The sequence below is a fragment of the Ammodytes marinus genome (genome assembly GCF_949987685.1).
Source record: "Ammodytes marinus genome assembly, chromosome: 5".
Lineage (NCBI taxonomy): Eukaryota > Metazoa > Chordata > Actinopteri > Uranoscopiformes > Ammodytidae > Ammodytes > Ammodytes marinus.
The window spans coordinates 14,527,660-14,544,679 of NC_137234.1; the positions used below are offsets into that span (position 1 = coordinate 14,527,660).

The window sequence follows — 17,020 nt, forward strand, 5'->3', positions numbered from 1 at the left end:
AGGAGAGCGAGATACAGCCGTTGGTTGTGTTCTCCTCTGATTGGTTCGCCGTCGATATTTACGGAAGTGGGGAAGTACAATCAATTTACAGGAGCACGCCAAGACATTTTTTGGTCTCTTACGTTGTGCTATGCTAATATGCAGTCGAAAGAAAATGTGTCTTGTCTCAAAACTGATTTACTGACATCTAGCGAGGCTTTTCGTGTCCTCATTGGCGTGACGGGAAGCGTTGCAGCCCTGAAACTGCCTCTTTTGGTATCCCAGCTTCTTCAGCTCCCTGGGGTGAGCTGCTTCATGTTATTTTTTTTTTCTATTCAGAAAGCACATACATTGTTGTTTCTCTGAATGGCAGCTTTATTTGGTCCTTGCCAGTGCGCATAGGCTCACCTTGACCGCAAGATGGAGACGTAGCTGCTGTGGGGCAACTGTATCAAACCAAAGCAACAATAACAGCAGTATAATCTTGTTGTTATAGTCCTTTTATGAATCTCAAGTAGTGTTAAACCTCTTTTAGTAAGTCAATGGATTCAACTAACGAAACAGATAGCACATACATAGCCTGTGAACTAGAAAAAAAATGGAAACGTAAGTGACAGTACAGTAAGAGAGGTAGGACAAGTATGTGACATTTTTTGTGATACATAAAATTAAGAAAAAGGGACTGTATATTGTTGTACTTAACCGTTTTTAGAGATGTGTAGTTGTTAACATCCTCAACATTTGCAAGAAACATTCATGAGATTGCTGCACACAGGTCATATGGTCCTGGGAAATGCTGCCATAAGCACATTGTCATGTAAAACTAACTGTACGATTTGCAAAGGTATGCTCAACGGTAAGACCCATAAAAGGGTCTCTAAGTTAAAGGTCAGTTACTTGCCGCCCCCGTAGCTTTACACCTCTTCAGCACTACAGAAACACTCAAATGTGCTCTTAAAAATCCCTGTAACTGTCTGTGTGTTGTTTTGTTTTATGCTACAGGTGGATGTAAGAGTGGTCACCACTGAGCATGCCAAGCACTTCTACAATCCTGCCGAGGTTTCAGTAAAAATCTATAGTGACAGTGACGAGTGGGAGGTAACAATGAACTTCAAATACAGTATAGTCTCACTAACAGTTATAACTAACAGTCCATAGCAACGTTTCTCAGACCTTGTACCCCTGATAAGCTGACTGAATTGTGGAACATTTCTCAAATTTGATGCTAAGTGAAATCATTGGAATTTTTTTCTTTATATACAGTATATATATACCTAATAAAGTGGCCGGTGAGTGTATACAGTCACCGGCCACTTTATTAGGTAGAGCGGTTTTTCTTGTTAAGAAATACAACTTATCAGCCAATCACATGTCAGCAACTCAATGCATTTATGCATGTAAACCTGGACGGGACAACTTATTGAAGTTAAAACTGAGCAGCAGAATGGGGAAGAAATGGGTTTTAAGTGACTATGAACATGGCAATGTTAAGGGTGCCAGGAGGGCTGGTATGAGTATTTCAGAAACTGCTGATCTACTGGGATTTTCACTCTAAACCATCTCTAGGGCTTACAGAGAATGGTCCGAAAAAGAAAAAATATCCAGTGAGCGGCATTTGTGTGGACGTAAAATGCCGTGTTGAAGTCAGAGGTCAGTGGAGGATGGGCATACTGGTTCGAGATGATAGAAAGGCAACAGTAACTCAAATAACCACTCGGGTATGCAGAATACCATCTCTGAACGACCAACCTTGAAGCAGATGGGCTAAAGCAACACCCCTCTGGGTGCCACCCCTGTCAGCTAAAAACAGGAAAATTAAGCTATAATTCTCACAGGATCACCAATATTACACATTAGAAGATTGAAAAATAATGCCTGGTCTGATGAGTCTCGATTTAAGTTACGACATTCAGATGGCAGCTTCAGAATTTGGCGTAAACAACATGAAAGTATGGATCTATCCTGCCATGCACCATCAATGCCATGTTCAAAGTCACCTAAACCCCCTTTCTTCTCCATTCTGATGCTTGGTTTGACTTCAGTACATTGTCTTGACCACGTTCAAATGCCTAAATGCATTAAATTGCTGCCATGTGATTGGCTGATTAGCTTTTTGTTTTTATAAGCCATTGGACATAGGGCTGGGTATCGTCAAGGACTTCGGGATACGATACGTATCATGATACACTGGTCACGATACGATATATCACGATATATCACAATATATTGCGTATCTTGATATATCATGATATATTGCGATATTCCATAAACAAGTTGCCTTGTCAAACATAACAGCACAATATATTGATAATTGCAAAGACAAATGAAGTCAAAACTATTTAATTCACAACTTCCTTTACTATTTTTCTTAATTTTTCTTTTGGTTTTGGCAAATGATTAAACACTGCTGCAGCTGCCATAACATCAACATAACAAATCCAATTCACTCTTGTACTAACTGTACAGGACACAATGAAAATGAAAACACATCAGTGTGCTTTTGTGACACAGTGAATCTTAAGTATTCTTATAAACAAAACTGATCTAACTTCAATAGTCAGTATCCTAGAGGCTCAGGCCTGACAGCAGACATGGGTTTAAATCTGATCCGTGGTTCTGTGCATTTCATTCCCTCTCTGCCCCATTTCATATCTGTATCTCTGCACTGCCAATAAAGCATTGAAAAGCAAAAAAAAAACTCATAAAAAATGTATAAAAAAATATCGATTTTTTGTTATAAAAATCGATACTGATATCGATATTTCGATTTTTTAACACAGCCCTAATTGGACAGGTGTACCTAATAAAGTGGCCGGTGAGTGTATACTGTATATATTAGGGCTGTCAAATTAACACGTTAATTTCGATTAATTAATCACAGAAAAATTAACGCGTATTAATCACACGTCTATATTGCCCTTTGACCCGGTGCAAAAGTGGTGCGCAGCTGCACCTGTAGCTTGCGGACACGGCCCGCACGGGTAAAAAAGAGAAAAGTAAAGAGAGAAGCAGGGGAAAGGGGCAGAGGGCTCTATGGACGGTTTATGGGATGCTTTTGGCAAATAAGCATGAAGGTAGGAAGACATCTTACTTTATTCTCCGCAGTGTCTGTGCATTATTGATTTAGTGGGTGCAACAATGTAGGTTCAAAACAGTAACTCTCAATCTTCCTCCATGTGTCTCAATTTTGTTTGCTAGCTGTCTCGTCTCCCGCATAAACGGACACCCGCCCGTGTGTGTGTGTGTGTCAATATTTTTGCTTATGAGTACGACGATGGCGCATCTGTGGCAGTGCAGCGCTGTCTGTTGTGGGAGATGGAAAGTCGTCATTTAGTCTGTTATTTTTTTTGAGAAAATTCGGCGCTAGTTCCTAATTTTATTTCATGAAGAAACCTGGCTGAGGGGAGGAGACAGAAGTTACGAGAGAGAGAGAGAGAGAGAGAGAGAGAGAGAGAGAGAAACAAGCTGTAGTGGGCTATACAGCTGTTTATAAACAGGCATAAAAGTGTCATAAAAGTATGCGATCAATTTAGATTAATTAATCACAGAGCCTGTAATTAATTAGATTAATTTTTTTAATTGCTTGACAGCCCTAATAAATATATATACAGTGCTGTGTGAAAGTTTGTGAACCTCTTGAGCCTTTTGGAATTTTATTTATTTTAACCATTATTAATTCATTTTTTTCAATACCAGTATTTTGTATATGAAATAACAGATGTTTGTTTATCAATTCAACATTTTTCTTTTCCAGAAATCAATTGTTAAAATAGATAAAACAAATTATTTGACAAATGTTGTATGTGCAAAAGTTTGTGAACCCTAAGCTGCATTGCTTAAATCGAGCAAGGTAAACACAATCAGGTGGGCCAAACTGATTGATGAAATAGACCAATGTAATGAGAGATCTTTAGGGAAGAAATTGGGCGCCACTAGATAAAACCAGATCAGTTTAGGCCCACCAAACTGAACCCATATAGGTCAGACATGCTAAAAGGGAAAAAAATCTCAGAGGATCTCAGGAATAGAGTTGTGATGCTGCACATTTGTCTGGGGACAGCTATAGATTAATTCAAAAAAAGTTTGAGCTCCATCGGTCCACCGTGAGGCAAATCATCTAGAAATGGAGAGCTTTACGAGTGACTGAACATCTGCCTAGAAGTGGACTTCCTTCAAAAATATCTTCAATCGCCACAAGAAAAGTATTTTTTTAGTTAACAGCCAACCCAAACATTACATCTAGTGATTTGCAGACCTCTCTTGCAGCATCTGGGACAGATGTGCATGGTTCCACAATAAGAAGAAAACTCAGTCAAAATGGCTTTCATGGGAGGGTTGCTGAAGAAGCCAATGCTCTCAAAAAAGAACAAAACTGCTTGTCACAACTTTGCCAGAGAGCACCTGGAGATACCTGAAGTCTTATTCTGAGGACAGATTAGTCCAAAATTGAACTGTTTGGTCACAACCAAAACCGCCATGTTTGGGCAAAAACGCAACTCTGCCTACCACCAAGAGAACCTTCTCCCAAGTGAATAATGGTGGTGGCAAATGGTCTGCAAATCTCCAGATGTAATGTGTGGGTTGGCTTTTACCTGAAAAATCCCTTTTCTTGTGGCGTTTGAGAATATTTTTGAAGGAAGTCCACTTCTAGGCAGATGTTAAGTCACTCTTAAAGCTCTCCATTTGTAGATGATTTGCCTCACGGTGGGCCGATGGAGCTCAAACCTTTTTATACGAATGTATAGCTGTCCCCAGACAAATGTGCAACATCAAAACTCTATTCCTGAGATCCTCTGAGATTTTTTTCCCTTTGAGCATGTCTGACCTGTATGGGTTCAGTTTGGTGGGCCTAAACTGACCTGGTTTTATCTTTGTTTTATCTAGTGGCGCCCAATTTCTTCCCTAAAGATCTCTCATTAGATTGGTCTATTTCATCAATCAGTTTGGCCCACCTGATTGTGTTTACCTTGCTCGATTTAAGCAATGCAGCTTAGGGTTCACAAACTTTTGCACATACAACATTTGTCAAATCATTTGTTTTATCTATTTTAACAATTGATTTCTGGAAAAGAAAAATGTTGAATTGATAAACAAACATCTGTTATTTCATATAAAAAATACTGTTATTGAAAAAAATTAATTAATAATGGTTAAAATAAATAAAATTCCAAAAGGCTCAAGGGGTTCACAAACTTTCACACGACACTGTATATATATAGTGCTGCTTGAAAGTATGTGAACCCCTTGAGCCTTTTGGAATTTTCTTTTTTTTAACCATTATTAATACATTTTTATCATTAATTAATTTTTATCAATACCAGTATTTTTATATGAAATAACAGATGTTTGTTTATCAATTCAACATTTTTCTTTTCAGGAAATCAATTGTTAAAGCAGATAAAACAAATGATTTGCCAACTTTTGTATGTGCAAAAGTTTGTGAACCCTATGAGTTGCATTGCTTAAATCGAGCAGGTAAACACAATCAGGTGGGCCAAATTGAGTGATGAAATGGACCAATGTAAGGAGAGATCTTTAGGGAAGAAATTGGGCGGCACTAGATAAAACAGAGATAAAACCAGGTCAGTTTGGGCTCACATACATATATATATTTTTTCATTCAAATTCAATGTGTTTGAAGCTCCTTTCATGCTCAAGACATTGGATGCAATACTTAAAATCGCTTTTGACTTTTCAAGTATTTTGAGACAGAAAAACATGATCAAGGTTTACCATGGTCTAATGCATTCCAGAAAGGAAGTGAGGAAATGAGTGTCTCAGTGGTTGTGTGCCTAACGGGATGTCTCTGTTCTAGTGTTGGAGTCAGAGGTCTGACCCTGTGCTTCACATTGAGCTAAGACGCTGGGCAGACCTACTTGTCATTGCCCCCATTGATGCCAACACTCTTGGAAAGATTGCTAGTGGCATTTGTGACAATCTGCTGGTGAGATTATGCAACTATTATCTTGATTACTTTCATAATTGTATGGCAAATAATAATTAATTACATATGATCTATCTAGAATAATTTCTGAGTGGTTACATCTTTGTCATTGGCAGACATGTGTGGTAAGAGCATGGGACACCAGTCGCCCTCTCCTCTTCTGCCCTGCAATGAATACAGCCATGTGGCAGCATCCAATCACAGCCCAGCAGGTATCCAGACTGATAGAGTTTGGATATGTGGAAATCCCCTGCATTTCTAAGAAGCTAGTTTGTGGAGATGAAGGTGGGTTTTAATACCAGAATAAACTAAAGGATAGTATCTATCAATATTAACTTTCACCTTATGAAATCTCAGATATTAAGACCCTGTTGTTTTTTAAAAATTATATTATTATAACCTTTATTTAACCAGGTTAGTCTCTGGCCAAGATGGAGAGCAGTACACAGTTATAGTTACAACATAACACACAAGACAAAATACAAGTTCGAAACGCACCTTAAGTGCAATTGGGAAAATGCATTACCTTTGACCAAAATAATAACAATATATTTGAAATGTGAGCATTATTTGATAGAGACTATTGGTCTCACATAGCCTACTGTAGGCCTACCTCTGAAATCTTCAATAACACATTATAAAGCAGCATCAAGATATGCTCCCCATATTCTTACAGTGTACAATGGATGAGTAGTGGTGTAAAATAACGTGATTCTGTAGTGGGAGCATCGTTTGAGTGGTAATTGGTCTATCCACATCCTGTACCCCTGAAATCTTCAATAAAGACGTTATTAACCAGCATCAAAATATGCTCCCCATAGAGTGTACATATGGTGAATAGTGGTGTAAAATAACCTGATTCTATACGCGGAGCATCGTTTGATAGCGGTAAGGTCTACGGATCAAATACGCTACCAAAGACGTAAGGTAGCATTTTCTGATAGGGTAGCATGATTTGATAGAGTCTGCTATCAAGTAGCGCTACGGTAGCAAAATCTGACAAGGGAGCAGAAATTGGCAGAACACCGGCACACAGAGGCAGGGGAGAGCAAAGTGATAAGTAGATATTCTCAGACCACTAGCTGAATGGCTAATATGACATTTTTCCCAAATATTACAGTGACAAAGTTACCCACCCCAGCTTTAAGTGCAATTGGGAAAATACATTACATTTGACCAAAATAATAACAATATATTGGAAATGTGAAAAAATCTAGCAGGAAGAACTTAGAAACTACTACATTCTACAGATTCAAATCTCATATAGTAATTTCAATGTACACTCAACAAAAATATAAACGCAACACTTTTGTTTTTGCTCCCATTTTTCATGAGATGGACTTAAAGATCTAAAATTCATTCCAGATACACACTATTACCATTTCTCTCAAACATTGTTCACAAATCTGTCTAAATGTGTGATAGTGAGCACTTCTGCTTTGCTGAGATAATCCATCCCACCTCACAGGTGTGCCACATCAAGATGCTGATCTGACATCATGATTAGTGCACAGGTGTACCTTAGACTGTCCACAATAAAAGGCCACCCTGAAATGTGCAGTTTTGTCTCACAGCAAAATGCCACAGATGCCACAAGCATTGAGGGAGCGTGCAATTAGCATGCTGACAGCAGGAATGTCAACCAGATCTGTTGCTCGTGCATTGAATGTTCATTTCTCCACCATAAGCCGTCTCCAAATGCGTTTCAGAGAATATGGCAGTACATCCAACCGGCCTCACAACCGCAGACCACGTGTAACCACACCAGCCCAGGACCTCCACATCCAGCAGGTTCACCTCCAAGATCGTCTGAGACCAGCCACTGAGACAGCTGCTGAAACAATTGGTTTGCATAACCAAACAATTTCTGCACAAACTGTCAGAAACCGTCTCAGGGAAGCTCAACTGCATGCTCGTTGTCCTCATCGGGGTCTTGACCTGACTCCAGCTCGTCGCCGTAACAGACTTCAGTGGGCAAATGCTCACATTCGATGGCGTCTGGCACGTTGGAGAGGTGTTCTCTTCACGGATGAATCTCAGTTAACATTGTTCAGGGCAGATGGCAGACAGAGTGTGTGGCGTCGTGTGGGTGAGCGCTTTGCTGATGTCAATGTTGTGGATCGAGTGGCCCATGGTGGTGGTGGGGTTATGGTATGGGCAGGCATCTGTTATGGACGAAGAACACAGGTGCATTTTATTGATGGCATTTTGAATGCACAGAGATACCGTGATGAGATCCTGAGGCCCATTGTTGTGCCATACATCCATGAACATCACCTCACGTTTCAGCAAGATAATGCACAGCCCCATGTTGCAAGGATCTGTACACAATTCTTGGAAGCTGAAAATGTCCCAGTTCTTGCATGGCCAGCATACTCACCGGACATGTCACCCATTGAGCATGTTTGGGATGTGCTTGACCGGCGTATACGACAGCGTGCACCACTTCCCACTAATATCCAGCAACTTCGCACAGCCATTGAAGAGGAGTGGACCAACATTCCACAGGCCACAATTGGCAATCTGATAAACTCTATGCGAAGAAGATGTGTTGCACTGCATGAGGCAAATGGTGGTCACACCAGATACTGACTGGTTCTGAGTCCCCAGACCCCCAATAAAGCAAAAAAATGCACATTTCAGAGTGGCCTTTTATTGTGGACAGTCTAAGGCACACCTGTGCACTAATCATGATGTTAGATCAGCATCTTGATGTGGCACACCTGTGAGGTGGGATGGATTATCTCAGCAAAGCAGAAGTGCTCACTATCACACATTTAGACAGATTTGTGAACAATGTTTGAGAGAAATGGTAATATTGTGTATCTGGAATGAATTTTAGATCTTTAAGTCCATCTCATGAAAAATGGGAGCAAAAACAAAAGTGTTGCGTTTATATTTTTGTTGAGTGTATATGTTTCAATCACCTTAACAGTTTTGAAGTTTGGAGGTCTCTTCACTACACACTAGTTGCTCTTCAGACCAATCTTCTCAAATAACCAAATGAGCCTCAGTTGTCCTTCCTTGAATAAATATTGAATGCAAAAAAATATCTGATCAGAGAGGATTTTGGCATAGCTTGTGACTTCAACATCTTAGCTTAACACACATAGAGCAGCCCAGGTCCTATTGTATCATGCCACCAGGGAGAGAATAACAAGTGGGCAACTCCGGGTCAAAGTTGTAAATCCTTCAATACTATCAGGGGAGTCTGGTACTCCTCCAAGGCCCATCTTATCTTCACCTTGTTGCGCCCATGACAATAAAACAAACCAAGTGTGAAAGACCTTGAGGCCATTAATGTCAATGAATACATTCAAACATTCTTATAATTTACTAATTTAAATATTTATGACAACACATATCTCCTATAGTAGTAAGTAGGATACCCTGGGTCACACTTGGTGATAAACCACTTCTGACTTGGGAACACCCTCCCCAGGGAAAGCTTGGAAGATGTGGATATATCTAAGGATGCCTGGGCAGAAAATGGATAAATGGATCGTATCGTGTTTTACATACTAGATAGGGTGCAGTATATGACCCCATTGTGCTGAAAAATAACTGTGACAATTTTTATTTGACACCTGAGAGAAGAAAGAATAGATCTGCTGTTTTTGGTAAGGCTATGGGTGTCTCACGTTTTCTCCTAAGATTATTGTTAAAAAAAGATGGGTGAACAGGTGAGCTAGTCAGATTATTTACAGGAACAAGTTATAGTATTTCCAAAGCAGCCAAACAAGAAAATAGCTGGTGACATGAATCATGATGAATGCCCATGATGTCAGCAGAGTCGACCTAGATTTGTCTCAAGATTATGTAATGTAAAGCATATCCTGGTCCTTCATTCCATTAATTTGCCTGCCTATAGTTAAAGCATACCTTCACCTTAAGTAGTTTAATCGTTAGAGGCCCTGATAGAAAAATAAATAAATACACACTTTCTGAGAATAGAAGTAGATATGTAATTTGACTGTGTTATGTGTGTGAAAATTTTTTTTGTTTGTGATTATGGATTATGCGTGTGTCCCCCATGCGTTGTTGCTTCCAGGTAGCTTACAATTTGAAACTGACCATTCATTGTATCTTCCCTACAGAAGGTGTTTGTGTGACTCTGCTATTCTTTCCTTTGTTGCAGGTAAAGGAGCCATGGCAGAGGTGTCGACTATTGTCGGTGCTGTCAAACAGTACCTTCATACACCAGATGAGTCATCTCAGAAAAACACGCACACCACATCGTAATATAGAGTCAGCTGGCTCCAAAGACAAATAAATAATAATGATGACTGGTCTGCAAAATGAGACTTTCAAGGCCCTACACACACACACCTATTGTGTCCACTTGTTGGGATCTCATGGTTGTTTACAGACTTCCATGGATTGCCTTCTCCCTGACTCATCTTTTTCTTTCTTGCACCTGTTAGGGCAGGGCAGGGCAACATGCACGTACCCTTCTGATTAGTACATCGTGACCTCATGCCATTCTTGGCATAGCTCAGCCCACAGCAACGTCTGCAGCCAGAGTTAAAAAAACATACTTGGGTCTGGGTGAATGTATTCATTGTGAAATTATACAAACATGCCTTACGGCTTTTTGGAGAGATAATACCAATAGCCATCAGCTTGAATTGTCATTTAGGTCCCTCCCCATTTCTGCCGTGAGGTATGAATTCCCAAATCATATTGAAATGGGTGATAGTATATTTCTCACTTTCTTTCTTTAGACTACATACTGACTGTAGCAGCAATTTATTGGCATATCATCAAGTTCATGTGTTGAAAAGCTGTCTTGTTTTCCACTTGTCTGAACCTGAGCACCTTGTGTTTGTCTCTAAAGGACGTTGGCAAGGAAATCGTGCTTTACTGCCAGCAAAGTGAAAAGAACGAGGTTGAATTAAAAAACAGTTTAACAAACCTGTTCAATGATTTTTCCACTTGGCTTTCCAATGTGTTTGGCTCCACTCAGTGACTGTTTATTTTGTGTTTAATTAAAGCTGAACAAACTATGCTGTTATTTTTTGTAAGGATATTAACATTTGCAGGATATTATTGTGGAACTGTACAAGTTTCAAGCGGTCAAAACTGTGGTTCTGTATTTGAGAAAAAGTTTATTAGTATTAAATGTCACAATTTGGGGTGAAGTACAAACACTGAAATGTGTTGAAAAAAAATTGTTTCACTGTGTAAGGCAAAAGAGGTTTACTTCAGCAACTTGGTATTTATCCAATAAAAAGATGTCAACTGCATGTGCTTATCAAGTCATCCATCGTAGTGTGAACAACATTCATCTTATTTGAGTGAACCTGTAAGACATGTCTTTGTTCCTTTGGGGTTAATTATGCGTTCTCTTTTCCCGGAAGGCACTTTGACAGACACTTTACAGTGGGACAAAAAAAAACTCATGTGAAATATAGATGTTTCAGATTCAGTTATATTTATATCATTTCAAATGTATATTGTGTCTTTATATACAGGTGCATCTCATACAATTTGAATATCAATGTATTTATAAGTTAATTTTTTATGTCATTTAATTAAAAAAGTTAAACTTTCATATATTCTAGATTCATTCAACAAAGTGAAATTAATCTAAAATAATCTAATAGTCTAAGAGGGTTGTCATTTCTGTATTATAAATCCTATTTTTGTTTGGTTTCATGTAATATTCTTATATTTTGAGAGACCGGATTTTTTATTCAATGAGATGTAAACTGTAATCATCAAAATTAAAACAAAAGAAAGGCCTGCCATATTTAACTTTGTATAATGAATCTAGAATATATTAAAGTTTCACTTTTTGAATGGACTTTTCCATGATATTCAAATTTTTTGAGATGCACCTGTATACTCAACAAAAATATAAACGCAACACTTTTGTTTTTGCTCCCATTTTTCATGAGATGGACTTAAAGATCTAAAATTAATTCCAGATACACAATTGTACCATTTCTCTCAAACATTGTTCACAAATAAATGTGTGATAGTGAGCACTTCTGCTTTGCTGAGATAATCCATCCCACCTCACAGGTGTGCCACATCAAGATGCTGATCTGACATCATGATTAGTGCACAGGTGTACCTTAGACTGTCCACAATAAAAGGCCACCCTGAAATGTGCAGTTTTGTCTCACAGCAAAATGCCACAGATGCCACAAGCATTGAGGGAGCGTGCAATTGGCATGCTGACAGCAGGAATGTCAACCAGATCTGTTGCTCGTGCATTGAATGTTCATTTCTCCACCATAAGCCGTATCCAGCAACTTCGCACAGCCATTGAAGAGGAGTGGACCAACATTCCACAGGCCACAATTGACAATCTGATAAACTCTATGCGAAGAAGATGTGTTGCACTGCATGAGGCAAATGGTGGTCACACCAGATACTGACTGGTTCTGAGTCCCCAGACCCCCAATAAAGCAAAAAAAATGCACATTTCAGGGTGGCCTTTTATTGTGGACAGTCTAAGGTACACCTGTGCACTAATCATGATGTCAGATCAGCATCTTGATGTGGCACACCTGTGAGGTGGGATGGATTATCTCAGCAAAGCAGAAGTGCTCACTATCACACATTTAGACAGATTTGTGAACAATGTTTGAGAGAAATGGTACAATTGTGTATCTGGAATGAATTTTAGATCTTTAAGTCCATCTCATGAAAAATGGGAGCAAAAACAAAAGTGTTGCGTTTATATTTTTGTTGAGTGTATATTAGCTCCCCATTCAGTATTTTTCTTCCTTCAAGCTCAGGGGCCGTATTCACAAAACATTTTAAGGCTAAGAGTAGGTCCTAACGTGCTGATTTAGGAGTAACTCTCAAAAATAAGGGGCGTTTCACTCCTAATTTTAGGACTCCTAACTTTTTAAGATAAGTGTAATTCACAAAGCATTTTAGCGCTAAAACTAGCTCCTAAATCTATAAAAAGCTAGGAGTCCTCGAGAGGACTCCTAAGTCACTAAGAGTAAATCACAGACAACCGTTTGATGGTGTTTTGGAGAGATTTAATGCTAGTGAGCTTTATAAAAGGTACCTTTAATAGCTGTAAGGGTTTAATGATCTTAGTAAAGCTATATTTAGAAAGTTTAGACACATTTATATTTATTATATTTATATAAAAAAATATTTATTAAGTTCCTTTTCCTCCAGTTGCTTTGGGTTTACGATGCACTGAAAGGTACTGTTGGTGTCACGTTTGGGTTTAATTTCCTACTAGAGTAGGCCTATATGTGGCGCTTCCCAGCATCGTTCCACAGGTCCGCTACTGTATAGTTGCGCGTCTCGCCTTTTTCCTTCCTCATGCACTTTACGATTTTGCCGGCTGTTGTTTCTAAATTGTGAATTTCCTGGTTTGTCGCTGTCTGACTATTGCTGCATAGTCCGCCATTGAGAGAAATACAGTGAGAGTGTATGGCGTGCAGCTGTTCAATGAGGATATTTTTTCCGATTCAAATCATTGTAAAATTTAAAATTATTCATTTTAAATGAATAGACCTATGTGGCGCTATTGTAGGTTAATTGTGAACAAATGTGTGGGAAACCCTGCAATATCTTGGTTTCATGTTAAATCAGTGTCACTTGTCATTAATTGTATATAAAAACTCTTTACTTTAATACAGCGACACGATATGGATATCTCCCACAGTGTTTCCATCATAAATTCACTCTTAGCTCTCATTCCCTCTCAGCCAATCACTGTAGGCATAGAAGGTATGAACATGACATCATCCATAGCAACAGGGTCAACACCGCCCTCTAGTCTTAGCTAAGGAGTCCCTCCCATTCCTTAGTAAAAGTTGGTCTTATCAGCTTTGTGAATAGGTTTTAAGAAATTACTCCTTACTAAGAACTTTTAGTGCTCCTTAGGAGTACTCTTAGCGCTAAGATAAAATGTTTTGTGAATACGGCCCCTGGTCCTCTTTCTTTCCTGTAACTCAATGCACCAAAGGTCAAAAGTGATGAAAGCCATGGTTCACATTGTGTTTATCTTTGTGAAAACCCTTCATCTCCTCAAAGTGTAACGTACCAGTGTGGATCCTGTCAAGATAAGACAGATGAGCATGTTAGACCAAACCAGACAATGGTTTGTTTATGTCAGTGAGTGACAGTAACCAGACAGTAACAACTGGTAATACAGTAAAAGGCACTGAAGCTTGTAGGTGGCCATCTAGGAGGTATGTCTCTGTAATATTAGCATGTTGGACAAGTAGTAGGTTACTACTCTGCAGGTTAGGCGATCTGCTTCACAAGAGGTCAAGATAGAAATAATCATGACATTGTCATTCATTGACACAATAAAAAAAACTGTTGGCAATAACATCGCAATATAGATTAAGATTTACACACACCCAATCTATATCAGTACTGTTGGTTTAAAGTGTATTAATAAGGTGCTTAGATGCCTTTTATTGTTTTATAGCACATAGAATTCTTCCTGATCACATGCATGCATTGTTGAATGATTAACTGTCATCCAACCGTAAACATGCCCTTATTTCCAAAGCACTGATATTCCTCTTCCCTGAGAGAGTAAACCATTCCTTTAAAACCAAAATGTCAACCAAAAGTTTTTTTTTATTTTTTATTTTTTATATGCTCTCTAGCTAGTTGTGTTTTTATCCTGCATTATGTCCGTTCTCACCAAATCTAAGGGAGGCGGGGGAACATTTGATTTGCAAATAGCCTGGGGCATTGATACTGTCGGGCCGTCGAGGTTGCAGCACATGGAGTCATGTGAATGGCTCTCCAAGCCAAGAGCATACTTCCCTGAGCCACAACTTGTCATGCTGCTATTGGATGCTGTGAGAATCTGTTAATTATGTCAGAGAAACATTACATCAGCCACAGCGCTGAGGGGAGTGTCACAGCTCTGTGGAGGTGTGTGCAGTCTGCAGGTGCACCTAATGGGAATAAACACCATGTTATCACAACTATGGGCAAATCATCTAAATGTCAGATAGTCTTTAGCCAAATGCATAGTGAAATAATCAGAGGCACACTTTCATGACTAGACACACTTACTTATATTTACTTCCACTTGTTTATCGAGAGATGTTTACTTCAAGAACGTACTTGACAGTCTCCCAAAAAAACATTAATTACATTTTCATCTCTCGGCTCTGTCAATCCTCTTTGTTTGGTTATGTGCAAACACATGCAGCACAAAACTGTGAAACCCACACATTCCATTCCATTTAAATAATGTTGTAGATGAGGGCAATGGCATAAACATGTAGAGTGATAAAGCAACAAGTTTACAGGAGACTGATCCTGAAGCTTAAACCTCTCCAAGATTATTGATTGAATTTGGCTTGAGGTATAGCTTTGCGGTTCATTCCATTTAAAAGTTGCAGCATACCTGAAACCTTTTCTGCCAAGGGTTAGTGTGTATAAACATGTACATGTAGGCAAAGTAAATATTGGCTTGTGAACTTTAGGTTTAAATGAAAGAGCCGATGAGGGGTGGCTAGGAAGCTTTTATATTAGAACATCTGCATAAAAGTCAATAAATCAGCAGTCATACTGAACAGGAGTTCAATGCAATTAACCGAATATACAACCCTAATTTAATGCAAAAAGGAATTTGTTTGTTGGATTGAATTTGAGCATTTATATTTATTCAAACTCATTTATTTGTTGTAATGCAACAGAATATGTATAGAAACGGCATACTTCTTAATTTCCTATGATGTCCTCTTTGATAAATAGTTTTGGGTTAACTTGCTGTAGGTTAAGTTAACTGAACCATGAAGGGTAGTCTAGATAGAAAGCTACAGAGTGACTGAAAAGGAAATATGTGTTGCCACCGGAGTAGCAGCGAGTGATTTAGGTGTGTCAGCTGTGCACGTTACACCTGCTTCTCATGTGTGTACCTTAAAGACTGGATGACATCTGCAAATATACATAACACTTATATGATGTCTTGTTCCCTGTCAACACGTGAGTTCATGTGCAAATGTGTCTCTCGTGTCTGTCTTTGACACCGGAGCATTCTCTAGGCTCAACATGTACCTTCTTCCCTTTGGGAATGTTCAATGGTGTTTCGTCAGAAAATACAACCTGTCCTATTACCTGTGTCACCTCACCACAACTTACCTCATTGACTCTCAGATGTAAAAAAGTGGTAAACAACTCATGTGAGATATTGTGCTATATATTTATTATGCTATGTGTACGTTACACATTGTACTATATGTTACACGCAAAAGTAATGATAAAGTTGTGGCTTTGCTATATCAAATCTGAATAGTTTTAAACAGTAAACTACCTGTTAAAAGTCAGAAAAGAGACATCTTTAATCTTATATCCACACGGAACAGAAATAATTAACCTACAAACTATTTTAAACTCTCTTTGTGCTCGTGGTCTTTCCTCAATTATGATGCATTTATCACTCTCTCTCACTCTTCCTTATCACAACACTCCTTTCTAACCAGGAAATTAAACTTGAGGAAAAACAAGCCCTCCTTTGAGATCATTTGTTTACCTAAAAAGACAAAACTACTTTCTAAATGTTTGCTATAGAATATTATGTTTTTATGTATTTAGGATATTTTACAGGTTTCATTACATCAGGACAATGATCCCACTGTGCAGATATGACCTTCCATAAAACATTACCAACTGCCAACTATGCTGGCAGAGTATCAGGAAAGAAGAGGGTGCAGATCCCTGGCAGCATACAAATCCATTCGTCTTTTTATTCTGTATAATCATTCACCGACTTATCTACCAGCAACAGGTCCACAGGGGAGATTCTGGGTGTTTGAGAATTTCTCTTAAAAAAGAACTCCCCCTGGTTACAGCTATTTCAGTTTTTTCATCGAAAACACATTTCTAACAACAGAAGTAGTAGTAGTATTTGCATTTAATAAATGTATCTCTGCATTGTATGTTTGAGGATTTATGTTGTTGTACCCATATGGCACACTGTCAAGCCCCTTGATACTTTGTGTTGGTTGGCCTTAAGCTGTAACGCCATGGTTACTGGAAATGGGGGAGATGCAAAGGAAGCAACCCGTGGGGGAAGCCACCCTGCCTTCCCTCCTCAGTCAAACCCCCTGATCAGCGTCTCTTTACCTGCTAGGCCACGGGGACTAA

General features: G+C 38.9%; 1 protein-coding gene across 2 annotated transcripts; it reads left to right on the plus strand.

Annotated features, from left to right (window-relative positions):
- The first annotated feature begins 75 nt into the window (after positions 1-75).
- On the plus strand, positions 76-11,125 carry ppcdc (phosphopantothenoylcysteine decarboxylase). 2 transcript variants are annotated; one of them, XM_080027835.1, is made up of 5 exons: positions 76-282; positions 982-1,077; positions 5,795-5,923; positions 6,040-6,208; positions 10,062-11,125. In XM_080027835.1, exons 1-5 carry the CDS (start codon positions 139-141, stop codon positions 10,163-10,165), a joined length of 642 nt encoding a protein of 213 aa, XP_079883961.1. In that variant the 5' UTR covers positions 76-138; the 3' UTR covers positions 10,166-11,125. The 2 variants fall into 2 exon arrangements, with proteins under 2 accessions (XP_079883961.1, XP_079883962.1); XM_080027836.1 differs by lacking the exon at positions 10,062-11,125 and adding an exon at positions 7,633-7,715.
- Positions 11,126-17,020: the final 5,895 nt, after the last annotated feature.

Coding starts and splice junctions, on each gene's coding strand:
- ppcdc (XM_080027835.1), top strand. CDS start 139: ATGCAGTCGAAAGAAAATGTGTCTTGTCTCAAAACTGATTTACTGACA. Junction 283..981: donor AGCTTCTTCAGCTCCCTGGG/GTGAGCTGCTTC, acceptor TTTATGCTACAG/GTGGATGTAAGAGTGGTCAC. Junction 1,078..5,794: donor GTGACAGTGACGAGTGGGAG/GTAACAATGAAC, acceptor TCTCTGTTCTAG/TGTTGGAGTCAGAGGTCTGA.